Raw genomic sequence first — 26,045 nt, 5'->3', positions numbered from 1 at the left:
AGAACAGTGGATGGAAATGACGGGGCCATGACCTGAACTCAGGCGAATGGTGGTATGAATGGAACTCCACCAACAACCGCATCGAAAATTGTTAGGTAATCGACCGGGTTCTCTGCATTGAGATCATGCTGGTTCCACATCGCCCCAACCATATGCTGAATAAGATGGATGTGACTTGATCTTCGTCTTCGATCTTGCCGACTTTGTTCAAAGACGTCCAGGATAGCCAGGCGCTGATCATCGCCAACTGCTTCGCAGGCGATAATGAACAGTGGCCACGCGTTCTGGCATGTTGTCATCTTGGTCAACAGCAATATTCCCTCTCTCACAAGTCGCCTATGACGGAATTCTGTTCCCGAAACGCCGTGGACCGCCCGATTGACATATATCAAGCACGCGAGTCGATGAAGATCGGCGACCATGGTATCTCGGTCTATCGGGGTCGCAGATGGGACGTGAATGGGGCCATAATCTCCTACTGCCCTGGAAATGTTCTCTTCCAGCACCTTCGTGCGCTCCATTCCAGCATTCGCATAATTCATCTCGGAGGGTTTCGCGACGAGAGCTCGTCTACATGTATGTACAACGAGCTGGAGCACATCAGTTGGACAGCCGATGTTGTCGTCTCCCTGCCGCAGTATTAGATGATGCCGGAGAAAGTGCAAAAGGCATCCATTTACCTTTGGACCGCCTCCTTCGATGGCTCTGGGTGATCTTGCTGTTGGAGCAAAGCCGCAACCTTCATAAGGTACCTTCCAATGCCTGATTGTGAACTCTGCGAGGACCTCGTGATAATAAATCCAATCAAGGAAGACGGAATATTCTTGCCGAACCAGCTTTTGAATTGCTGGTGACGTGTTGATAATCCTTTTCACTGCGCATAGATATATTACCCAACTCCCTTTGGAGTTTGATTCGAGTGAGAGCTGTGATCGTTAGACGACCATGGCAAGCCTGTGCAGACCGGGTGATACTACCTCATAATGATACAAAAGCATCGTTGCCATCAGGTTCTGAAGCAGCGTCTTCTCGTCGAGCCAGTTGATTGACTCTTTAACTGATGATATGACAAGATGCTTGTAGCGAAAACTCTTCAAGCTACCGTGAAGCTGTAGTGATGCGAGAGCAAACACGCCTTGTAGGACTGGATTGGTCGCATCGGATGGATCTGAGAAGGCAATTGTCAAGATAAATTGTGCCAAAACCTCCTCGTCGGTAGGTCCTAGTATCAGTGATCTTGATTCGTTGACTGACATGTTTTGGTCAGTTTGATGATTGGGTCTGGAGAGTCACCCTACATACAGAACCCCAGTAAATGCGACTCTTCCCTGTTTATGACGGTGGGCGATAGATAGGTCGGGCGAGGGACTTTCATGGTCCGAAGGTAACGAGCTACAGGTACCTGCCGTTAGTATCAAGCTGCTTGACGGTGTGTCGGAGGCGATTTTCACCAGAAATCCTTCCGTTCTCTAACTCCTCCGATAGCGACATGTCCCAGGAAGATGAATTCAAGAACCCCTTGACATTTGATTGAAGAGTCTTCCCTGCGCGGCGCGTATCTCGCGAGATGATTGCTCTTTTTCGGTCGCCATCTCGAGGCCAGGACAGCTGGATGCCATAGCCTTGACAGACGCGCCGCGCCTTCGTGCAATTGTCACATCTCGGCCAATGCGAGTCACATCGAACTTTGCGCTCTAAGCAGAAATCAGCCCATTGACGTTCGTATGGGAGCTTATCCACTCTTGATGTGTTTACCTCTGCAAGTCCAACACCCTTTTATTCCCATGGCGACATCCTTGTGGGCCAAGCCCACATGCTCATCCTCTAAGTCGTAGAGACTGCTGGACTCTTATCATAGCCCTGACTCGATATAGGTTCAACCTGAGTTCATGACGCGCCGTGAATCTTCTCTGATGCGATGTTTGCGATGTTTATATGCTGACGTAGGAGTGTTCTCATGGAATTATTCACCCCAGTCCGCGCCCGTCATATCGGGCCGATCTGAGCAGAGGATTAGTCAGTCACCACAACTAGGATACGCCAAATCTCGGAGAAAGTTGTCTATGATGATTAAGCGAACAAGACCCACGGCTCAGCCGGCTCAACCGGTACTCACCAAGTACTCACCAAGTACTCACCCACCCTGGCCCGGGGAGTCACCCACGGCTCACCGAATGTAGATGAGAGATTGACGGCGACAATGGTCACTTTCACCCTCCAATCCGGTATCCAACAGGCTTCTACTAAAGACTCTGCCGCCAACGAATTTCTCGAGAAACATCCATTTCCGCCCAACAAAACCAACCCTGATGTCTCTTTTACGTGGCTGCACCTGCCAGCTAACAACGTAAGGTTTGCAATTAAGGGATGGTGTTTTGAGCTGAGTATATCCAGATGAAATCGGGGGGGAGGTATAATAGCCTGTGCTAATTTTACCTGGAATTCTGCGTCTAACTCCTGTAGGTTCTAATGGCGAAACTCTACCCAAACTCCTCAAAGGCCGATGGAGTATTGAGCCCAGCGCGTTGGGTTCGCCAGCAACACCACGGAGCCCATCATCATGCTCAATTCATGACGCCGCTCTGCCAAGCTTTTGGTAGAGCTTCGGGATGTACGTCCAAGTATCTCCATATTCTAGCGGGTGACAATAGAAATGATGTTGAAGCCGCACTGTAGCAGGTAAGAGTAGGCTATCAGGTGACGGAGGATTTGAAAAAGGAAATAACTTGAACTCCAAGCAGTAATCGTAGGGTTGGCAGAAACGTAAATATGGAATTCTCTTCGACTCCAAGCAACAATAGTCGAGAGTGATGAGCGCGAAGCTGGGCTCAAAAGTGGAAAATCTCTCTTGAAGGCGGGTTGGTTTTTGGGCCCCTCTATTGGGCTCGGGGCTCGGTAACCTGGCTTGCCCTTTCGTCCACACTATGCTGATTTGCATCTATCTACAAGACTGTAACGAGCGACGCTCCCAAGTCGCGATTATGGCTTATATTTACGCGGGAGCTAGAGAAGTCATTGTCTCCCTTGGTGTTGAAGACAATACCACAGCTTCTGCGGCTTCTTTCATAGGACGATATCCTCTAAGGTTTCAAGAACGTGAAGCTTCTGAAGGCACATATCCAGATCAGATTGCATCTAGTGACCTCGACTGAATCCTAACAGATCTAGCGGCCACAGACACGGCCAATAGTCCTCTTTCACCTCTTTTCGCAAACGTAGTTTTGAAGGGGCTGGGGTGTTCAGGATCACCAACATGCGTTCGCATACCTCGAGGAGCTGCTCATTCGGAGTCGAGAGTTCGAGGCCACACGTGGCAGAAGACAGAGTGCTAGGTCTAGGTGCACTGAGAAGTATTGTCAGAAGTCCTGACTCTGTCTAGATTCGATCAATCGTCTTTATTCTCTGCTTGCCGTCACAGTAAGCTTCTTTATAAAGGACGAGACGGAAAGCGCCCCGGCCGTCATCCAGTGTCTTCTGAATGGTTTCATCTGCTCCAAAAACTGCCCAGAACCTCTTCCTGGTCGGAAGAGCCGCGCATGGCAGCTCTCTGGAAGACTCTCCTTGCGGGCAAATCTAAATTAGATACTGTCGACACTGCCGTAGTTGCTGACCTCCCTCTAGATTGGTTTGAAGAATCTATCGACCGGGAATTCGAAAATACTTACGAACTTTATACTCAAGGTGATCAGGAGAAGCCCGAGTATTCTGAAAGTACAGAGAACTTTCATCAAGTTGTCCCCCCGTCTCACAGGATCACTCTCTCGAAAAGTTAAAAAAAAAATGAAAATAAAATAGAATCCAACTTTCGGCGCCCCGAATGAGACTGTCACTAGCGCAAGCATGGGCGAAACGGGCCCGCCTCGAGAGCTAGATTCAGAAATTTCGACCTGGGAAAAAGATGTCAGGAATCACCTCTGCTTCAAAAACATGTTCATGGCGACTTATTTCAAAACTGCGGTTGGCCGTCGACTTGCATTGACACGGCAGAAAGCTTTTTGTCTCATGCCTGGAGCGACCTGCGTTGGAGATCGTGTCGCTTTCCTACGAGGCTCCGATATACCGTTCATCTTGAGACTAGGATTTTCAGCGGAGAAATCTGTGCTAATTGGTGAGGCATATGTTCATGGTCTCATGACTGGAAAGGCGATGCAGCTTGGCCTTGGGCAGAAACTGGTACTTTTGAAATAGATAACGACTCCACAATGGCGTCATGATGGCGCGCGACCTGTTTGCAGATACTTCACGAGAAAGCGTCATTCGCACCCAGAACTCCTAGCCAACTTTGAACATATGGATCGCTGGTCAGGACAGCTTGAGCAGTCATCCCGCCTCCACCGGCGCGAATCACACTTTGTGAAACTTTTCAGCTTTGCTCCTTTAAGACCTTACCGTGAAAATTTCCAAGCCAAGCGGTCAAGGCAGCGGGAAGGGAATAACTCACCCATTGAAGACACGAGTTCGTTTGCAGCGTGGCAAGGAGACGTTGAGGCGGACGATGACTATTATGGCCGGAGCCGGTTTAGACGCTCTTTAGACCCTAACATAAGGTGTACGAGGTGCAGTGTAACGCCATTATCACATCGAGAGTCCAATCAGCCGCAACTCCACCACTCTCCCACCACGACAATTAGCTGCCACCACAACCAATTTGACCTAAAATAAGCTGGAATTTGGTCCTGCTACTCTCTGTCAGGGCTCGAATAGATATCTCCGACATTCTTACTTGGCCATCCAGGAGATTAGTTCCCTCCATGGGAAGGTCGAAGCTGGCGAACGCACCACAAGGATCACAGGGGAGCCATACAGATTGCAAAGAGGAAGGAAAGCGTCAACATTCGTCTCCTATCCACAATCAATCCAATGTTAACCACGTAGGAGCAGTTCATGTTGGTTGTTCCATGAACAGAACGAACCAGGAAAGCAATCTTCACTGGGCAGTAAACGCCGCAAGCCCCCCGCACCTCGGAGTCAGGATAGCTATTGGTGATAGCCAGCGTTGACTCCCTGAATATCCTGCCCAGTCGCCGACTGCCACTCCAGGACCATTTGCGCAGCCGTCTCCAACTCTTGGTCACCGCTTCCCTCAAAGACTCCCTCGGACGTGAGTCTGCGCAGCATGCCGGTGGTGTGCGGCATATGCGCCCCGTATTCCACAAGCTCTTGTTCGAACTGGGCCGAGTCGAAGGAACCCGAGGTCTGCACGACTCCCAGCTCACCTTCGATGACCTGGAAGTCGGCCACCAGGTCGCCGTCCCTGGAGATGCTGGAGAGGTGGAGGCTGTCGACGTGCTGCAGCAGGAGGATGATCTGCTCTATTTGGTCTTGATACTGGGTGATTTCTTCGAGGACGCCTTGAGCTCTGTGGGCAGATGAAATCAAAAAGGTCAGTGGGCTGTTGCAAGTGACGAGGATGTCATTGTGTCGAAGAGGGGGGTATCTCCTTACCCTGATTGACTCTCGGCACCATCTGGACCGCCTAAACTTGCCATGTTTGTGTTCTTTGCTAGGTGTTTACTCTCGTCTGTATCGCTTTGCTTGGGTGCTGGAGAAAGAAGAAGTCCGACATCGCCCAAAGAGAACGGAGTATTTATCTTCTGGGGATCTCACCGGTAATCACACCGAGACCGATATCTATTTTCACCCTGTACCAAAATAGGAGATTTTTTTTGGCTTTAGTTTTCTTTGACGTTTCCGCCACTATCTGTGAGGCTGACGCGTGAGGCATCCCGTCGGGGCTGGAAATGTGCCGCCGACGAGGGCGAGATGGGATCTTTGTGTCGAATATCATACAAGATTACTATATGCCACCGGCAGCAAGGTCGGCATAGCCCTCTTCAAATGCACAAATGGAGTTAGGGGCAGAGGTGACTTCCCTGACTTAACCTCATATAGAGCACGCTGACTGATTAGCAGCTGCCTACGGTCTCCGACTCAAGGAGTACCGTCCTGTTCTCACAAAACTTGCTCGATGTAGTATGGCCAGGTATCCAGGCAGAGGAAGTTGACTGGAGTTTTTCTCCTCGCACGATCCCTCGGGAAACACGAACATCAAGCGAACGATAAAGCTGAAAAGTGAGCAAAGCCTTCGGTAGAGTCGTAGCATTAGGTATCAGCAGCAATCCCTAATGAAGCCTCGATCATGTGTTCGGCTCTTCAAGGTGCTATGGAGGTGAGTAGTCGAATGAGGCGTCTACGCTAGTCCGGAGTGGGATGAAAGCGGGGGTCGCTGCTCGTCTACCGAATAGACTCCGTACTCGTTTCAGACGGAGGCCGTATTCCCGCTTATCACTCCACACAGGCCCGCTCGGCTAGAAATGTCATACAGTCATACTCGTTCCTAGGCTTTTCGCTGTGTGACCTACTTGTACCTATGTACCGACTCCTACGAGTCCCACATGGATTTGGGACGGGCCTTGAAGACGGCCGCTACTCTATCCGCCAAGGGGTTATATAGCCAGTTACGGTTTAATGCAGGTGTCGCCTTTCGAAGAACGGCTATTTCTAGCGGGATGCTGGTACCAAAGCTGGTGCTCAGAAGAGAGTCGAGGCGGAGGATGGCAAGGTTCGAATTAGTCTTCCTGAGAAAGGAATGCATCTGTCCTCGACGGACGGAACAGCAAATCGACAAATGGATACCATGCGAACAGAGTTGTGGGAAGTGATACGACTGACCAATTATTACTCATTACGGGCTCAGAGAGACATTGACAGGGACTCGAGCAATGAGCGACTGACAGCTATAGAATCTCCTGAGACGTGTCCTGATGATGCCTACGATGAAAAAGGCTATCTAACTAATGGACGGATCATTCATCTGGAAAACATTTCTTCTTAACCTTGTCCAAAAGTACTGAAGCCCAACGGGTTGCAAAGGTCTCACCGGCCACAGATGCCGTTGAAACACGCCTCAGTTTCCTCTCAGAATTGATTACCAAGGCTAGGCTGGATGCTGTCAGCTGCGTTGTGTAGGCATGACAAATAGAGAGACAGGTATAAATGCAGGGTGTCTTCCCTCACTCGAATTTCTCTTCGTCCGCAACCAAAAAAAAAAAAGCTGGTGAGACAAACAACATGAGTAACCTGTATTGAGTATGCCCTGTGACTTTAGATTTGTACGGTTTATATTGAAGACCAGCACTCTGAGAATCGGCCCCCATTTGTGACCGGGCAATGAGGCTGATGTGTAGGTAATCGAAAAGTGATAATCCCCGGAGCAGGAATCCTTACAATATGGGGTTGCAGCCGACGAATCAAGCAGGTGGTTTAACTTAATGGGACCAGCGCCACGACACAGCGATAGCCACTAGGTAAGGTGTATACCTGACCTATTTTTCAATAGATGTTGATTACACCCCGTCGTCGGAGGTAGTAAATGACCGTGCTAGGTATATAGCACTGCTGAATAATCCGCTTGCTCTGTCTTGCTCTCTTTGTTGCTCGATAGACGCCCATGCTCTTCCTTCTCCAGTCTTCGTGAGGCTTTGTCGATCTCAATCAGCATCGTTGTTGTTTTGGTACTCTCATCATTCTTGCTCCTCCAGAAACACCAAGGAGAATCCAGTTCACAACCTATGAAGTATTCTTGAGAAGCGTCTTGCGCGAATGCATACTCCATATACCCATAACATTATTACATTTTCTCTCGCAAATCTCCAAATGCCCACTTTAAATAAGTTTCTTGCACTCAGTGTGCATTTCTAACGACTCCCTGATCGTCGACGCCGGGATCGTCTTGTGCTGGTTTCTTCGCCAAAAGTTCCTTGAGTAAGTGGGGCTCTCCCATTGCAGCACCTCTCGTAACGTTATCAGCTGAATTGGTAAATGGGGGGAGGTACCATTCTTTGATTATTGAAGTGACACAGACATGTGGGCAGTGGAAGTGAGCCACGCACGACCATCCCGGCAAGTGGAAGTGGTTTGTGAAAATGCAGTCCTGGACCACGATTCGCACGTCTCCTTCAGTTGCGACGCAACACTTTATAGAACCGAGACTGCTGTTCGAGGATTGGCAAGTCGACTTGACAAGTCTAGCCACTGCCATTGTTCCATTCCAATGTTCTCACCAAGCCGCGATTGCTTGAAATAGCCCCTGTCTTCCAACTAGAACGGGACAATTGCGATTCATTGCTCTGCCTTCCACGACCTATCGTCCTACCCTTGAGATTGTCAAACAATTTTCGCCCGAACTCGTCAACAGAAAAATGTCAAAGTACACAGACACAACCGCCCGGTACAAAGGATGCAAGCAGGCGGCAACAGAGCAGCATGCAGTCAGCAGAAAGAAAAAAAAAAAAAACCTACCTTCTCTGCGAACACCCAAATCAAGAAGGCACAAAACGACATTGGCGTGCCCGATATGTGAAGGTGTGCGAAGGGAGGACCAAGATATATTTATCTCTTTGAGAGATCCTAGGTAATCATCATTAATGAGGCTGTGTTTAGAATCTTCCAGAGGGACGGAGCAGTATTGCTGCGACAGGGATGGTTATATACCAGCAGAGGAAAGCAAGGCAACCTGATCCCTGTGCGCTAGGAAGCACATCACCTGTCGTGTGAGACCGTCGATCGCCCCACCTGGTTTTGTACCTGTATTTGTCTCTTCTCGAAGCACTTTCAGAACCGCGATAATCTCAGGCTCTGCTCGAGGAACGGAGCCGTCGATTGATGACCCGCCGAAATCGCAGAACTTGACATTGTCATGCTTGTCCAGAAGGAGCTTGTGACAGCGTATATCATATTGAATAACACCTTTCTCTTGCATGTAGGCAGATCCCTCTGCTGCCTGGATTGACCATCTGAATGCCTCCTCGGTAGAAGGTAGCTTGTTGCGCTTTCGAAGATCGCTCAGTCAATCTCTTAACCTCTCCACTAGCCTTTCGAGGACCAGTCCACGGTTGATTGTGTATTTAAGCTCGCGTTCTCGCTCATGCTTTTCCAGGTCGGTAAAGAATCCTACGCTCAGCCAAGATGCTCTCGAGTAGTTCGCTGTCCCTGTATTCAATGCCTGTCTTGAGGGCTACCTTCACAGCACTATAATCATCAATGGCGAAAAATGCCCAGACACTCCTGTACCTAGCCACACGGACTTTCCGGGGATAATGTCGCGGTATTATGGATCTTTCGTCTCCATGATACCTGGGTAGCTTGGACTGGTTCGGTCTCGGTCACACAGAGCCAATCAGCGCTGTTCATAGCCAAAGGCGTGCCACGCTACGCAAAGTATTGGTCAATAAAGAGATAAGTGCTGAATGGGTAAGGGAGTGACTGAAAGTATATTACGCCTTGCCGTAAAACGACCGGCAATGAGGGATTGGCGCTCTGAGACCTTGAATGACATTTCCGAGGTGCCTGTCTCGGTAAAACTTTTTGAACGCGAACACGTGACTGCTTGTGGCCAAAGCTTCCCACAATCCTCCAACACCAACGAATGGAACATCTCGCCATGGACATAAAGTAAATCACGTGTTGTAGCACGTGGTCAAGGCGGACGCCGTTGCACATTGTTGTGTGTGAGCCTTTCGGCGCATGGTGGGAACAGGCACCCCGCCCAGCTGCCTTGGGTGCCTAACGAGGTATGTACAAGTACTGGGTACCCGGTAGGTGCCCCGAGAGGTGCTCAGGGAGGCGCCCCTATACCCAGGTAGATGCCCGTGCAGCAGCTCTTCTGTTCAATGAATTGTCTGCCGCCTGCATGTCCCGGAATTTTATGCATCTCGGCTGGGTGTCACTCTCGCCCTCGCCCTCCACTATGCCGCCGTCACGACCCGGGCACAGCTTTTCATTTCGTCCAGCCATTCCATCATCCACTTCATTCACACCAACCAACACAGCTTCCTGCAGTTTGCCTTGCCCATCCGAAGCTCCCCCCGGTGACAAAATTGCTGGTAAGCCTCTGTCCCAGGTCCTCCTCGGTGACTCTGGTTAACTGACCTTTAGCGCAGCCGACATCCTCGCCCTAGTCCCTACCCAGACGTAGCGCCTAGTCCCGCCATAATAATATTTCTCTTCGCCTCCTTCCTCGACTCTTTTCTCTTCTCTCTTTTCTCTCATCGTCATTACTTCCACCCTATTCAGTGGTCGAGAATCTCTCGCCCTCGCCAGATAATCTCATCACCATCATCATCACGTCCTCAGGACCCCAGTATCGTCTCAATCTCGAGCCCGGTTTCCCCACTCCTCCTGCTCGGATTGTCGAATCCGCAGTCCTCACCCCATCCCACGCAGAAGCAAACGCCTCAGCAGTCACAGCGCAGGCCTCGATTGTTCATGTATCGGACAGTCTTTCACACCTCCAAAACCAAAACCAAGCAAAAGCTGGACATATTTCCGGCCAAAAGACATCTTTGTCGTGTCGCAAGATCATCCTATGGTTGATACGCTGCTGGTGACCGTTTTCTTCATGTTACATTTCATAATTCAGTGGTGAAATCCACATATGTCTGGTCAATTTGAAAGATTCGCAAACATCCACACCCACGCCAACCACCAGCTGCCCCTTGTGTTCGCCTGAGATATCAAGGCCTTTGGTTCTTCGATCCCAATATTTTCCTCAAGAGAAATCCCTGGAAAAAAAATAAGAAAAGAGAATTTAATCATCCCTCAAAATGGCTACCATCAATATCCGTCGGGACGTTACCGATCCCTTCTACCGCTACAAGATGGAGCGCTTGCAGTCCAAGATTGAAGGAAAAGGAAACGGCATCAAGTACGTCCTGCACCTGCACCTGCACCTGCACTTCCTGCTCCCTAAAGCATACTAACTGTCTCGCTAGAACCGTTGTTGCCAACCTTCCCAGCGTCTCGGCCTCTCTGGCCCGTCCTCCTGCCTACATTATCAAGTATTTCGGTTTCGAGTTGGGTGCCCAGACCAACACCAACCCAAAGGATGATCGTTGGATCATCAACGGGGCCCACGAAGCTGGCAAGTTGCAAGACTCATTGGACGGCTTCATCTCCAAATTTGTCCTTTGCAGATCATGCAAGAACCCCGAGACCGAGATCAACATCAAGGACGGACGCATTTTGTTGGACTGCAAAGCCTGTGGTCAACGCACTCAGGTTGACCTACGCCACAAATTGAGTGGATTCATTCTCAAGAACGAACCAAAGGGTGGAAAGAAAGGCCCAAAGAAGGAGAAGATGTCTCGTCGTGACCGGGCCAAGGCCGAGGCGCAGGAGAATGGCTCCATGAACGGCGGCAGTCCCCACGACTCCAACTCTGACAAGGGAGACGTCGATGAAGGGGAGGTGGAGCTCGCGGCTGGCAGCGATGACGAGTTCACCAAGCAGATCAATGCCGACGCCAAGGGCATCGAGGCCCACACCAACGGAGAACCCAAGGACGAGGAGTGGGCTGTCGACACCTCCGCCGAAGCCGTCGCTGCTCGTGCGAAAGAACTTCCAACCGAGTTGAAGCGTTCCCTTGCCTTTGATGAGGAGGAAGAAGGGGAGGAAAATGGCGCCAACGTGTACGATCAACTTGGATCCTGGGTTATCGATGAAGCGAAAGCCAAGGGCTCCGTCAGCAAGGTCGACGACCTGGATATCTACAAGAAGGCCAAAGAATTGGGGATCGAGAACAAGCACAAGACGCTCACTGTCCTCGCGCAGACCATCTTTGACGAGAACATTGTTAAACAGATTCCCAAGCGCGCCAGCATGCTCAAGACCATGATTGGCGACTCTGAGAAGCATATGAAGGCCTTCCTCGGCGGCACGGAGCGTTTTGTCGGCAATGACCACCCAGCTTTGATCCCTCAAGTCCCGGCTATCCTGTTGGGGTACTACCAGAATGACCTGCTGAGCGAAGAAGTCGCCAAAGCCTGGGGTCAGAAAGCCAGCAAGAAATACGTCGACATCAGCACCAGCCGCAAGGTGCGTCAAGCTGCCGAGAAGTTCCTGCAGTGGCTCGATGAAGCCGAGAGCGACGAAGAGAGCGGCGAGGAGTAGGTTCGTGTGTGATCCATGAACTGCTCTGTTTGTCCTCGTGTCTGATCCGATGAGTCTCTCGTTATCTATCAATGGGTCGACGCACTCTCTCCTCTCCGGCGCAGCGGGTCCCGAATGTTTGAGCTTCGTTTCTGGTCGCTCCTTTCCTTCTTTTCGTGGTGATGGTGGAAAACAGACCGCTCCGTCGAGTCGGGTGTATCCTTGTCTTGCGAAGCCGATCCCTGTTCCTAGAATCTTGCCCAAAATTGAATCTAGTTTCTACAAGCCCTTCTTCTATTGTCTATACCCCTTTTTGGGGGCCCGATTGCTCCGCCACAGTCACCATTCACCCTAGAACTCCCAGCTTGTCCTTCCAATCCGGGAATATCATGGGCAGTCTCTCCGGTAGCTGATCCGGCAACTTCTGTTGTATCACTTGCACCAATTCTTCGTACATCAATTCGTAGCCCTTCGTAGTGAGATGCAGTCCATCGTTCAATAACTTTCCCAAGACCTCATTCCTGGGCGCATCTTTGCTTCCTACTAGTGCTCCCGTTGAACCCTCCTTCCATCCTGCCTTGCTCATAAATATTGTCCACAAGTCCAGGACTGGGATGCTCATTTCTTTCCCTACCTCTCGACACGCGGATGCATACGTCGCTGTGTGTTCTGCCGTTCTCTCGGTAGAGCCTAATTGCCATTCGTCCACGGGCGGTGGAGTGATAAGGAGACATTTGGTTTGGTGCAGCTCGACGCCCGGGGAGGTTATTATGGATTTCAGGGCTTGTCGATAGTTGGCAAGAGGAACATGTTGGGGATGGCCTGGGAGGCAGGCATCATTTGCACCAAAGAAGATGGTCATCAACTGTACTCTCGGCGTGGTCGGGGACGGAGCGGTGTCTGAGGGAAAAAACTGCCGCAGGACGTCATAGCCCATTGGAGCCGTGTAGCCGCTGAAGCCTCGATTGAGGACATCGAGACGGCGGGAGTACCACTCGGCTAGGGAAGCAAAGAGGACCTGGGAGGAGAATTGAGTGATGCTGTCGCCGAAGAGGAAGAATTGCGGGTACGTGGTCGGGTGCGGATTGGAGGTAGGCGATGTGTTTGGATCGTGATCGCCAGCTAGAGAATGAGACATTATACTGGGCACCGAGTAAGCAGTTGAGGGACTGGTATATGGCATAAACTCAAGGCCCCAAGGCACGAGGCAGGTTCAAGGGGCCTGCTGGAGGTGGCCCACGTTATTTTGCAGCGAGAGTCGATGGAGGGACTCTGTGCATACCACCTTCTGCACAAACCGCACACACCTGAAGCGCAGTGGCCGGGCTCATCTCGGAGATGCGGTATGACGGGATGATGCATTGAGGAATGATCATCGGAGCGAATCATCTGCTCTTTCCTGGCGAGGAGCTAGCAAGCGGTTTAGCTGCAGATGCAAGTCATTGTCGGTCAAATCAAAGCGTGGAGAAGATGTTTCCATGGCCCCGAGGTTATCGACGAGCGCAGCCGGGTGACTTCAGGATTCTCTAGCCTCTTGAACGTCCAATTGCCGCCCAACTCGGACAGCATTGGGCGTCTGTCGCCGTGGAGGGAGCCTGTTTGAAAGGGAGAAGAGCAGCGACGATGTAGTAACGACGATACTTAGCAAGGCAGTGTTGCGTGTGCCCAGGCTGTGGACTGTGGGAGACTGCGCCCTGGCCTGTGGCCTGCGGTCGCGGGGCATTTCGCCGAGTCCTCGACGCGTGCTGTTTGTCAGATGATGGGATGCCCACTGCCATACTCGGTTCACACACACACCCTCTCTCTCTCTCTCTCTGGGGTATCTACTTAACCCAGGATAGTATTCTCACGACGGTGTCGTCCACCTGATCAAGATGGCTTGGGGCTGAATAACGCCGTCCCCAAACTTTGCACAACGAGCACGCCTTCTTTGAATTCTGGCATCTCCTTGCCCAGGCTTGGTTCGCTGCCCATCTCTCCCCTAGCCATCCCTTTCCTAGCCGACACAGGTCATGCCCTTTGATTTGCTGCTGACATCTGATGTCTCTTGACTCATAGAAGCCAAAAGTTTCTCTCCTTGCAAGCCCTTCCACGAGAATCCTGCCTCTCACCTGCCCGTTCAAATGGCCAGCTGACGACCCGTGGAAGGCGGCGTCTGCCTGCGAGGGACGCCGTGCGTGCCCTGCGGTATACTAGTCAACCTACCTTTTCCCGGTCTCTTTCACACACTACGAGAGAAAGTCAAGCCAAAAGAACTGCTGGCAGCCACCATGCCGAAGTCGTTTGTCTCTTTCCAAGGCCAAGATGAAGCCGACTCCTTTTACCCCCATCCCGCTACCGCCCCGTCGTCCCCTGAGACCCTCCGCAGGACAAATACATCCCTCTCCGCAAGCGAGCTCAGGGCTCGCTTACCAGCTTCTCTTGTCATGACTCCAAGATCAGCAGAAGACAGTGCCTTGTTGGAAGGAGACCGTCGCTCCATCCGCAAATATACCGAGAACGTGCCTGAGTCGCCGAACTCCAGGCAGCTTTCAAGAGTGAACAGCACAAGTGGCAGTCTACGCAGGCGGAGAGGCTACTACAGTTCTCGGCCCTCGGGAAATGCAAGTCCTGTCTGGATGCGGAACTCAGGTCTGCGAACGCCAAAGCTCTCCTCATCGATGCTGGCGGGCTCGTTATCAAAAGACGATCGATTGTGGTATGACCAATTCACTTCGACCGATTGGGTGCACGACAGCATTGCAGATGGATACCGGGTCCTGGAACTGAAGAAACGGAAAGGGTGGAGGGGACGCCTGGGATTACTCCTCGATTCAGCCCAGGGATGGGTCCTCGTTGCTCTGATCGGTGTCGCTACGGCCGGCATAGCATACTTTGTCGACGTGACAGAGTCGGCAATCTTCGATATTAAGCGTGGCTTTTGTCGAGGCGCCTGGTACCTTGGCCGCACAAACTGCTGTGCTGGAGAACGTAACTGTGACAGATGGAGGACCTGGTCCGAACTCATCCACCCGTCGGGCATGGACGATGTTCATTTCAACTACCTGGCATTCATCATCGGATGTGTGACTCTCGCAGCCCTGTCATTCTTCATCACCCTCTATTCCAAGACCATTGTACCTTCGCAAATTGCGTCTACCTTCGACGAGAACCTGGGCGCCCTTCAGCAGAACGTAAATAATGGGGCGGATGAGGACAAGTCAGGGGGTGCTCAGCAACCACCAGCTCAAGACCAGCCACCCCCAAACGTCTACTACTCGGCCGCTGGAAGTGGTGTCGCAGAAGTCAAGGTCATTCTGAGTGGCTTTGTCCTCCATGGATACCTCGGTCTCCGGGTTCTGGTCCTGAAAACAATCGCTCTCATTCTAAGCGTAGCATCGGGTATGAGCCTGGGCAAAGAAGGTCCCTACGTCCATATAGCAACGTGTGTGGGCAACATCGCCTGCAGGTTGTTCGCCAAATACAACCTCAATGACGGTAAGAGAAGGGAAGTCTTATCGGCCAGCGCGGCGGCTGGGGTTGCTGTCGCTTTTGGTTCACCCCTGGGCGGAGTTCTTTTCAGCCTGGAAGAAGTCAGCTATTACTTTCCGCCAAAGACGTTGTTTCGAACGTTCTTCTGTTGCATTGTGGCCGCATTATCCCTCAAGTTTCTGAACCCATACGGGACGTCCAAGATTGTCTTGTTTGAGGTCCGTTACACCACCGATTGGCGTTTCTTCGAGCTTCTCATTTTCATATTGCTCGGCGTTGCGGGTGGCCTGGCTGGGGCGCTCTTCATCAAAGCCTCTCGGTTCTGGGCAACTACGTTTCGCCGTATCAAAGTCATCAAGTCCTATCCAATGCTGGAAGTTCTCCTCGTGGCACTCGTCACCGGCCTCATCAGCTTCTGGAACCGGTACACGCGGCTAGCAGTCAACGAACTTCTTTTCGAGCTGGCGAGTCCATGTCAGAAGCAGTCGGCGACGGGCCTCTGTCCTAACACCGAGGATGAAATTCTGAGAGTCATCGGTTATCTGAGTGTAGCATTTGTCATCAAAGCTTTCCTTACGATAATTACGTTTGGGATCAAGGTGCCCGCCGGCATCTACGTGCCGTCGATGGTGGTTGGAGGTTTGATGGGTCGCATAGTCGGTCACTTGACCCAGTATGTTGTGGTCAAGCTTCCCAATTTCTTCTTGTGGTCTCACTGTCGGGACTCGGGCAATATCGAAGCATGCGTCACGCCCGGGGTGTATGCCTTGGTAGCGGCCGGTGCTACCATGTGTGGTGTCACCCGTCTCTCGGTCACACTGGCAGTCATCCTCTTTGAATTGACGGGGAGCCTCGACCATGTGCTGCCTTTCTGTTTGGGGGTGCTCTGCGCCAAATGGACGGCGGACGCTGTCGAGCCCCTTAGCATATACGACCTGTTGACTGACATGAATTCGTATCCCTTCCTCGATAACAGGAGGACTCCGGTCTTCGACTCGGAACTCGGAGACATCACACCCCGGTTCCGACGGGACAAAGTGATCGACATTACGATATCTCCTCTTGTCAAGGCCAGTGATCTGCGAGCCAAACTTCGACGCCTACAGAATCTTGGCGAACTCGACGGGGGCCTGCCTATCATCCGAGACAAAAAGTTGGTCGGGCTGATTCCAGCTCCAGACCTGGAGTTTGCCTTGGACAGGGTTGAGGATGAGGACAATGCGTTCTGCTTGCTCTCCACCGAGGATCATGCACACAATACGCATCGGCGCTACTGGGAAGCGTTCGAGGAGGCTGGCTATGATTCGGGAAGGGACGACTCTGACGATCAAGACTCGCCAGCCACAAATCCGACGGATTTGACTTCTTACATCGACCCTGCTCCGGTGGCCCTGGATATGCATTCGCCGATGGATCTTGTGTATCAATGTTTTGTAAAGTTGGGTTTGAGATATATCTGTGTATTGAACGAGGGTGAGTTTAGGGGTATGGTGCATAAGAAGGCGTTTGTGAGATATATCAAGACCTTGGAGCATGAGGGAAGTCGTCGCTGATGGGGCGAACAAGGGCATGATCACCCGAGCTCGAAGAAAAGCTTTGACTCTTCGGCTTGTGTATTTTCTTATTTTGCCTATTGCCTTTGAGGGCACGGGCTTTATGGGGATACAGCCTCACAGCTCAGAGATTGGGATATATTTGCATGGCGCGGCGTTTAGCGGAGCAGGGTTTTAGTGTCTGCTTTTCTAAGAGGCATCGCCCATAAAATGTCAATATGGCATAGCATCGCAAAGCACGACTTTTAGCTTTGGGTGTAGTGAGTAACGTATCCGACGGTAGAAGGGAGAACGAGGTCAAGCACTATGCTGTCGTCGTTTGGAGGTTATCTATCTATGGAGTAACGAGACTGCGCGGCCATTAGGCATACCTTTGTAGGTAGGTATCTTTCATGACCCGTCTAACCCCCCCGCCGTGTGCAGTGAAATTTCTGGCTCAGGTTTTCTCGCCTTTAGAGAAGGGCCCTGAGGGGATGGGGCTTGTGTGTTCGGAACAAGCAAATTCCATGGACAAAGCATCCGGGTACCCAGATAGGCAGGCAGGCAGGCAGGCAGGCAGGCAGGCAGGCAGGCAGGTAGGTAGCGTAAGTTCCTAGGTGATATTGAATTCAATAATACTCGGTACGAGTAGTGGTACCTTGTCATGTGGTGAGTGGGCCAATCATAAATGCGGACCGCGGACTTCAGAGTGGGTTAGTTTATTGGTCCGCGGCTGTGTGGGCTGTGGGAGTTGTACGGATGATACATACATACCAAGTACATACATACATACATCCATACCTGGGTACGAAGTGCCTAGTACCTGATACCCAGCACGGGTAACGAGGTTCCTAGGTGCTAGGTGATAATGGATAGTTGCTATAATGACGGTACTAGGGACCCCCCCGAGGAGGGAAGGGGGGCAGCATTTCATCGGCATTGCCGCTTTGTTTTGCTTTGTTCACCATCCGTTTGAAGTCTCCCTTTTCTCTTTTGCTTCGGTGCGTGGTACCTACCTAGGTAGGTTGGTTGGTAGCTAGGAAGGTGCGTAGGTACCTCTGCAAAAGCAAAAAAGCAAAAATACAAATAGTACAACAACCCAGCTAATTGAAAGGTACCATCATGAATGAATTCTGTAATAACTCGGCATGACAAAGAGGAGGCTGGGACAGAAGATGAGATTTGCGTCCTTTCTTTTTTTGTTTTTGTCATGCCTCATTTTCCCCCCAGGAAAAACCCCTCCTGATTCTCTTGCTGTTCTTGCTGCTTGTTGCGTGCCTGCCTGTCCTCGTTGCTTGTTGTCGTCGCATATATTTGCCTACGTGTGGAATCCATGCCGCCAACTTGTCTAGTCGACGTAGTAGCGCGACAGTCCGACTGATTTCCCTGGCTTTTGTTGGACTCTTGGGAACAATCGACTTGGTATCGCGCAAAGAGAAGGGTGACTCCGATCTTTGTGTTTGTTTTCTTTCCTCGCCGTCGTATTCCTTCCCCTACCGCTCATTCGCATTGCCTCGCAGGTTAAGATGCTCTTTGTAGTGGTTGTTGTGGTTAGCTTCAACTTCACCTCTGACTTGTTTTCCCGCGTCCATGCCATTTCTCCCACACACGTGGTGCATAGTGTCGTGGTTTGCTGTCTGCCTTGCCACGCTCGCCAGCGTTCTAGGCGCCCTATATTGACCATTCGTAGATCTCATCCACTGTAGAAAAGTCCTTGTCGCTGGCTGCGTGAAGCTCCAGAGCTAGCAAGATCTCAAAGGCGTTCGCCCAGAGATGCTCTGGGTCTCCCACCAAGAAGCGTGCGAATGAGAGGGTCGTGGTGGGAGTAACCATGCTGGACAAAAGTCTCTTCAAGGTTCCGTGCGGCTTGTTTCTGGCGGTGGGAAGATCGCATTGGTTCCATACGGCGGCCGTCAGGGGTCAAGTCAGAAACCCAGCTTGACATTCTCGTGAGCACAACTCAGGTAAACACTGCTCGCCTTCTCCCCACGACTCTTGAGCATATATATTGAATCCCCCTGCTCCCATCCTCAATATTGGATTTCTCCTTCCCAAACTATTTCGATCCTTCCCTCCATTCATTAACTCCTTGCTTTCCGCGACCTCGTAATCTTTCATTCCCTCCTTGAAATAGATCCTATACTTTCCTGAACACATTCACTAATCAAAACATCAACCCTGCGAGACACGTCTACCACGCCACACTCTTTCGTCCACCACTGTCCAAAAAGATGTCGATATCTCAACAAACAAATGCTGCTGACGCTGAGCAACTCACTGGCTCAGCACAGCATATCGAATATGCCGATACACACAACGCTTTCCATGCTGGGATGCATCAGGAACAACAAACTGGCACAGAGCAACTCGGCTATGTCGGGCCATGGCCTCTGAGGCGTAGCAGTACCTCCAGCTGGACTGTCGTCAGTGGGGAGACTGTAACTACGAGGGCTTCGGGTTTGAGTCGTACCGGCAACTCTACCAACCCGTTCGCCGCAAGCTTTCATCCCGAGAATCCCTTCAGCGACATATATAGATCAGAAGGCTCGAGTACCAGGATGATGGAACGAAGTATTGATGTCACGGACTCCCGGTCACCAAGCCTTATATCGGAGTTGACATTGACTCTGGAGCAAGTCGACCAGCAAGGCGCTGCGATACAGCGCATTTTGAAAAGAGGGGCGACCGCCGCAAGCAATGACGAGGCGGAGGGGAGAAGTAACTTCTGGGGTCGGATGACGGGGCGGCCCATAGATGCTCCAACTGCTTCTGAAAGACGAGAGCCGCAGCACCAGACGGCACAACCTTCCAGGATCCAGTCACAACAGCAAGTGCCATCAGACATCGAACGTGAAGCGGCTGCCACCACTCTCAGCCAGCTCGAAGCAGAGGATTGCCGAGCATGCAAAGAACAAGCCTCCGCTGCATTCGCAGGGAAGTGCATGTTGGTGGTCACGGCGGGCATCCTTGGGACAAGTCCGTACTTGATTTACTACTGGTTCTCGGAAGAGTACAACCTGGCCACTGCGATGATGAAGGAGAAACAAAAGACCTTCCTGTTCTTATCATTGCTGGCCATCCCGGTGACTGCAGCGTTGAGCCTGGTATTCCTAGCTTGGCTGGGCTTGAATTCCTTGGGGCCGACGAGACGACGAGTCAGTGGCGGAGTCGAATATTTCAAGCTTTGGGCGAGCTTTGCATTTCTCACCTCATGTAGCTATTTCCTCATTGCTACGTTGACCTACAAGTATGTGAAATGATTTCTTGAGACGAATGGCGTCTGGTGTTGAAGAACATAGGAGGACTGGGGCTAGCCATGGAGGCTCTCGGCCAGGTGGCTCCAAGATTTCATTGAGGAATGTTGACGGGCGCCGTTTTCGGAAGTGGACGAACGCGTGGACGAAGGGGTGCGGCTGTTCGCTAGCCCTCCGCAAGCAGTATATTACATTCTCATATACCCAGACATAGGGCATGTATTTTATCAGTGAGAGTGAAAATCATATCAAATTGCATGTATGATGTACATCCCAGCCATTGTGGAAGAAGAGCAGAAAGAAAGACGTTGCAGGACGTTGGTCGGCATTGGCTGCGGTCGCTTAATCGCAGGCTTGGCACAATGGACGATGCGCAGGCGAGTCGAGCCCCGACTGCAGCTCCACCACCTCCACCACCATCACAATCTCAGGATCCCAATCAGACTCAGCCTCTTCGCATAATCACTGGCTTGGGCGTAGAAGAACCTCTTGTTTCCCCTCGAAAGCGAATATCACGCAGAGACGTCGACGACGCTGTGTCCCCTTTCACCCATCAACCTCTGTCATGTGCAGATAACTCCAATAACTCCCAGTCGAGGTCGACCTCCCTCGCTTTCAATTACCACGTCTTCAACGGGGTCCCGAGGGGGCAACCTCCCACCGCCATCATGGCGAGGGCTAGCCAGACCCTGCAAGAAGAGGAGGAGACCCTGATGACCCGTGGCAGCCAATCCTCCGATGATCCATACCCGAGACCTTCGGAAGAAAGCGTCACCTCTGTCTCAACAACCTCCCTTGTTCTCGAGAGCTTAAACTCGGCAATCGCTGTGAAAAAGCCTCTGCAACCTTCACAATACCGAGATGATGAGAGTGATCCCGAGTTGCCCAGATTTAACGACAAGAACTACACCATTGGTGGCCAGCGGATGTCCAAAGGCCTTCGTCGAGCAATATGGATAGTCTCGGTTGTTGCTATTGTCGGATGGATCTCGGCGGTGGTCGTTTTTGTGGCAGGTGGCCGGTATAAACATGCGTCGGCATTGGAATACGACCACGATACTCCAATAAAGAGCTCGGCAAAGAAGGTCACCCTCGCTCAAATACAGTCAGGGCAATGGTCACCAAAATATGCCAATATCGAGTGGACGCCTGGTCCCAATGGAGAAGATGGGTTATTGTTGGAGATCAACCAACCCAACAAGGAGTACTTGGTGGTTGAAGACATCCGAAGTCGTACACCTTCTGCAGCCAATGCATTCAAAAGCACCACTCTGGTGAAAAGCGGGTGGATCAAATATGGTGGACAGCAGTTGTGGACGTCGGAATTCTGGGTTAGCCTGGATATGAAACATGTGCTTCTTATGGCGAATCCGGAAAAGGTATTTCGACACTCTTTTCTCGGACTGTATTTCATCCTCGACGTCGAGACACAGAACGTCCAGCCATTGGACCCGGCGTTCCCGGAGACCAGGATTCAATTGGCTCAATGGTCGCCCAAAAGTGACTCGGTTGTGTTTACAAGAGATAACAATCTCTTTCTGAGACATCTCTCGTCGCCCCAAGTGACTACCATCACCACCGACGGAGGTCCCGAGTACTTCTATGGAATCCCTGACTGGGCTTATGAGGAGGAAGTCTTCGGTACCAACACCGCTACATGGTGGGCACGTGATGGTCAATATCTCGCTTTTCTGCGCACCAATGAGACTACTGTCCCCGAATATCCTGTCCAATATTTCCTCTCACGTCCTAGTGGAAAGAGGCCACTCGAAGGCCTCGAGAACTACCCAGAGGTGAAAGAGATCAAGTATCCCAAGGCTGGCGCCCCTAACCCCGTGGTTGATATGCTGTTCTACGACATAGCAAAAGGCGAAGTGTTCTCCGTCGATATTGACGGCGGGTTCCCGGACGAAGACCGGATCATCTTCAACATTGTATGGGCAGATGATGGAAGAGCACTGGTCTCGGAGTCGAATCGTGAAAGTGATCGGGTCAGAGTTGTTCTTGTAGATGTCGCTTCCCAAACAGGACATACCGTGAGGATCGTGGACCTCAAAGACGTCGACGGTGGGTGGGTTGAACCTAGCCAGCTGACCAAATACATACCTGCCGATCCTGCCAATGGCCGACCAGAGGACGGCTATGTCGACATCGTCATCTCCGACAACGGCAACCACCTGGCTTATTTCTCACCTCTCAACAGCTCAATTCCCGTCATGCTGACAAGAGGCAATTGGGAAGTGGACGGAGGACCGGCAGCCGTCGACTTGAAACATAACTTGGTGTACTTTGTTGCGGCCAAAGAAGCACCATCCCAACGCCACTTGTACAGCGTCAAACTAGACGGGACAGCCATGGCCTCCCTTGTTCCTACCAATGAAGCTGCATACTGGGAGTCCAGCTTTTCTTCTGGAGCAGGATACGTGAGCCTGAAATACACCGGACCGGGCATTCCGTATCAGAAGGTCGTCTCTACGCCTGCCAATTCTGAGAAAATCGAGCAGATGCTAGAAGACAATAAGGATCTCGCCAAGATGGCGTCCTCTCACGAACTTCCATACCAGGTGTTCCAGAACGTCACTATTGATGGCTACACGCTCCAAGTTGTCGAACGGCGACCCCCTCACTTCGACCCTAAGAAGAAATATCCTGTCCTCTTCTACCTCTACGGCGGGCCCGGCTCTCAAATGGTCAACCGTCGCTTCCACGTTGACTTTCAATCTTATATTGCCAGCTCTCTAGGTTATATCGTGGTAACCGTCGATGGGCGTGGAACCGGGTTCATCGGCCGCAAAGCGCGCACCATCATCCGCAACGAGCTCGGCACATATGAAGCCCATGATCAGATTGCCACTGCAAAGATGTGGGCTGACAAGGCTTACGTCGACGCCGACCGCATGGCCATTTGGGGCTGGTCCTACGGTGGCTTCATGACATTGAAAGTCCTCGAGACCGATGCGGGCGAGACTTTTAAATACGGCATGGCGGTTGCTCCGGTAACTGACTGGCAGTTTTACGACTCCATCTACACCGAGAGATACATGCGCACGCCTCAGAACAATCCCCTTGGCTATTCGAAATCCGCAATCAGCAATGTCACTGCAATATCCCAGAACGTGCGCTTCTTGATCATGCACGGCGTCGCAGACGACAACGTGCACATGCAAAACACACTGACGCTATTAGACAAGTTTGATCTAGCAGGGATTGAAAACTATGATGTTCATTTCTTCCCTGATAGCGACCATTCTATACTTTTTCACAATGCGAATCATATTGTGTACGACAAGCTGGCGAAATGGCTGGTTAATGCATTTAATGGCGAATGGTACAAGACGGAGGATCCGAAGCCGATGGAGTTGGGAACCTAGATTCGGGAAAAACAGGAGAGGGCAATTGTCGGGCGCGCTCTGCCCCTCCGTTTGGGCATGAATATTCATGGTCGGTTGGTTGCGTGTCTCTTTCCGTTGACCATTTACCTTGGATGGGGAACTGGATGGTGTTAACTGCTTCTTGATCATATGTTCCTGGACCCTGGGCTGTGTTGCGCTCTGGTGTGAGCATGTGATATATATATGTATATATGTCTATATTGGGCTTTACCAACATCCCGTCAAAAGGAGGTACTTTAAGTGAGGAAGGCTCGAGAGTTGTATCCCACGCATATTATTTCTTTCCGCATTGAGGGACTGGATATTTTCCACTCCGTTCTCATCGTTGATGCTGCATAGTGGCGCTTTCGTCACATGGCTTCCGTCCGAATGGAAAACATGCGGGAACTGGAGGTCAATACGCAACACGACATACCAGAAAATAGGACATACGCCCCTTTCTTTCAGATTGAGGCACTGGTGGGGAAAGGCCTCTGAGCCAGATCACCAGCCAAGCGGCGTCATGTGATTGGCCATTTGTGGGGAAAAGATGCCCAGCCTCGCCGGGATTCCTGAAGCGCGCAACAAGTCGTCAAACCTCTCACACAATCTACTTACCTTTTCCTTCCTCTGCGCGTCCAGCTCCAGAGCAATAGGTCAAGATAGCGACAATCTTTCATCTCGATTGCTCCAAGTTCACGAAGCAGCGCAGTCCTACTTCCAAAGCTCAATTACGCGAAGCCAGCTGGGTTGGGGCAAGTCAAATATCTGGTGAAATGCAAGCATTGGGAGGAAACAGTTCCAGAAGTCGAAGAGGTATGTCCTATATCCCCGCCTTTCTGCAATTTATCTGTATTACGATCTAGCCCGGCGGTTAGGCTGACATTGTCCCAACAGGATGGTATGTTCACTGCTTGTAGAATAACCCGCAACGCTCAAAAACTTACATAGCCCCCCTACAGTCTGACATGTCGAGCCCGCCATATCAAATGCGACGAAGAAAGGCCAGTCTGCTGCTTTTGTCGCAAGGCACAACGTACTTGCCGGCAACCTGATTTTGTTCAATCTCTGCCCCGGAGGCATGGATTTTCGCGCGAATATTGACAAGAGATCTGCCGGTTCGTGTGGGGTGCTCGACTTTATTCCACCCATTTTCTTCTCACTCTAGATCAATTGCCGGCCGGCTGACCGGATGGCCAATTTGGGCAGATGGCAATAAGGCTCCTGGGCCTTCTCAACGCACTGTGTTATATTCCCAGTCCTCCCTTTCCTCACGCGAGAATACGGCCAACGCGGAGGGATTCGGCTGGATGTCCGATGCGCTCGATACTCTGAGACTGTGTGGGGAGGTTGTCCACTTTATTTTCGGTGCAACTGAGGAGGCACCGCGCGGCAAGAAATCAGTGAATCAATGGTCGGCTTTACACTCGGACTGGAACGAGTGGGTTCATGGGTACCCAAATACCCTGTCCGGAAGAGACTACGAAGACCAACAGTCGCGCCGGCGATACTGGTTCCCGAGGTCTTCTTTCGCAGCAGCCATGTGTTTCTACCATGTATGCCAGATCTTTCTATTCTCCCACCCTCCCAACAAGACCCCGACCGCCGCTACGACCCAGACATCGGGAGCCATGGACCCTGAAACCCAGATCCAGCACCACGCCAAAAACATCATCGACATCGCTCTCTCGAACATGCCCGACGGCGTCCTTGTCACCATGGTCCAACCGGTCTTCCACTCCGCGCGACACGTCCATGACGCCGTCAGGAGGGACGAGGCCATCTTGCTTCTACGGGATATCCAGAGTCAGGTTGAGACATTGGGCAAATTAAGGCCCTTGATGACGCCGATGAGGGGGTGATGACATAGGCTTTTGTTCTCCAGGGTTTTTCCAACTCAAAAAGTGGCAAGCAAGGAAATCGGAGTCGTATGATATGGTTAATAACTGAACTCCTCCTCGTCTTCCTCTTCCTCTGCTGTGACTGAGCTGAGTTGACTGTTCATGTTCTAAATCCAAGGCCGTCTGGCTCCCCGCAATACTAGTTTGAAAGCCGGTATATCTATCGACGGCCTCATTACGTTCCCACGAGTCGAGCATTGTAGGTCGGCGGTTCGCTGGACCTTAGAATTCGGCCATTGTATGAAGTTTCAGAAAGTCCCGGACCAAGGCGGCCAAAATACTCACACACTTGGAAGTTGAGTGCTGAGTGAGATGGGACAACGGTACAATGCTCGACAGGGCAAAATTGCTAGACCTGGCACTTAACAAGTGAGTGGCACAGTCCAACAAGGAGTATACCCGCCAAGAGTGCTCAATGGCGTCGAAGCGACCACGGTATCGAATGCAACTGTATAATACTATGAGACGGACGACCGGACCCCACTAGTCTTGAAGCAAAATAATGTAATTATCCTGAATGAAGGGCACTTTTGACCCAATAGTGAATCGCTCTACTGCTGTTCTGCAAGCTATCGAATCCGACTCCAA

At 51.4% G+C, this 26,045-nt stretch overlaps 9 protein-coding genes across 9 annotated transcripts; 5 read left to right on the top strand and 4 right to left on the bottom strand.

Moving 5' to 3' along the window:
• Positions 1–38: 38 nt before the first annotated feature.
• A1O5_07320 (uncharacterized protein) lies at positions 39–1,256 on the bottom strand (the record flags this gene model as incomplete). The annotated part of the gene is made up of 3 exons (XM_007747909.1): positions 39–629; positions 681–926; positions 978–1,256. The coding sequence occupies 3 exons, from the start codon at positions 1,254–1,256 to the stop codon at positions 39–41; spliced, it is 1,116 nt and encodes a 371-aa protein (XP_007746099.1).
• Positions 1,257–4,977: 3,721 nt separating this feature from the next.
• On the bottom strand, positions 4,978–5,489 carry A1O5_07319 (uncharacterized protein; the record flags this gene model as incomplete). Its single annotated transcript, XM_007747908.1, has 2 exons — positions 4,978–5,359; positions 5,446–5,489. 2 exons carry the CDS (start codon positions 5,487–5,489, stop codon positions 4,978–4,980), a joined length of 426 nt encoding a protein of 141 aa, XP_007746098.1.
• A 3,143-nt stretch (positions 5,490–8,632) lies between these two features.
• On the bottom strand, positions 8,633–8,848 carry A1O5_07318 (uncharacterized protein; the record flags this gene model as incomplete). Its single annotated transcript, XM_007747907.1, has 1 exon — positions 8,633–8,848. A coding segment is annotated over one exon (216 nt), but the record flags the coding sequence as incomplete, so codon positions are not given.
• Positions 8,849–10,604: 1,756 nt separating this feature from the next.
• On the top strand, positions 10,605–11,949 carry A1O5_07317 (translation initiation factor 5; the record flags this gene model as incomplete). Its single annotated transcript, XM_007747906.1, has 2 exons — positions 10,605–10,705; positions 10,773–11,949. The coding sequence occupies 2 exons, from the start codon at positions 10,605–10,607 to the stop codon at positions 11,947–11,949; spliced, it is 1,278 nt and encodes a 425-aa protein (XP_007746096.1).
• Positions 11,950–12,274: 325 nt separating this feature from the next.
• A1O5_07316 (uncharacterized protein) lies at positions 12,275–13,066 on the bottom strand (the record flags this gene model as incomplete). The annotated part of the gene is made up of 1 exon (XM_007747905.1): positions 12,275–13,066. One exon carries the CDS (start codon positions 13,064–13,066, stop codon positions 12,275–12,277), a length of 792 nt encoding a protein of 263 aa, XP_007746095.1.
• A 1,132-nt stretch (positions 13,067–14,198) lies between these two features.
• A1O5_07315 (chloride channel, other eukaryote) lies at positions 14,199–16,952 on the top strand (the record flags this gene model as incomplete). The annotated part of the gene is made up of 1 exon (XM_007747904.1): positions 14,199–16,952. The coding sequence occupies one exon, from the start codon at positions 14,199–14,201 to the stop codon at positions 16,950–16,952; it is 2,754 nt and encodes a 917-aa protein (XP_007746094.1).
• Positions 16,953–19,162: 2,210 nt separating this feature from the next.
• On the top strand, positions 19,163–20,191 carry A1O5_07314 (uncharacterized protein; the record flags this gene model as incomplete). The annotated part of the gene is made up of 1 exon (XM_007747903.1): positions 19,163–20,191. One exon carries the CDS (start codon positions 19,163–19,165, stop codon positions 20,189–20,191), a length of 1,029 nt encoding a protein of 342 aa, XP_007746093.1.
• Positions 20,192–20,547: 356 nt separating this feature from the next.
• A1O5_07313 (uncharacterized protein) lies at positions 20,548–23,556 on the top strand (the record flags this gene model as incomplete). Its single annotated transcript, XM_007747902.1, has 1 exon — positions 20,548–23,556. The coding sequence occupies one exon, from the start codon at positions 20,548–20,550 to the stop codon at positions 23,554–23,556; it is 3,009 nt and encodes a 1,002-aa protein (XP_007746092.1).
• A 1,310-nt stretch (positions 23,557–24,866) lies between these two features.
• Positions 24,867–25,418, top strand: A1O5_07312 (uncharacterized protein; the record flags this gene model as incomplete). The annotated part of the gene is made up of 1 exon (XM_007747901.1): positions 24,867–25,418. One exon carries the CDS (start codon positions 24,867–24,869, stop codon positions 25,416–25,418), a length of 552 nt encoding a protein of 183 aa, XP_007746091.1.
• Positions 25,419–26,045: the final 627 nt, after the last annotated feature.

The sequence above is a fragment of the Cladophialophora psammophila genome (assembly GCF_000585535.1).
Source record: "Cladophialophora psammophila CBS 110553 chromosome Unknown aczJe-supercont1.11, whole genome shotgun sequence".
Classification (NCBI taxonomy): Eukaryota; Fungi; Ascomycota; class Eurotiomycetes; order Chaetothyriales; family Herpotrichiellaceae; genus Cladophialophora; species Cladophialophora psammophila.
This window is presented reverse-complemented; position numbering and strand designations above follow the sequence as displayed.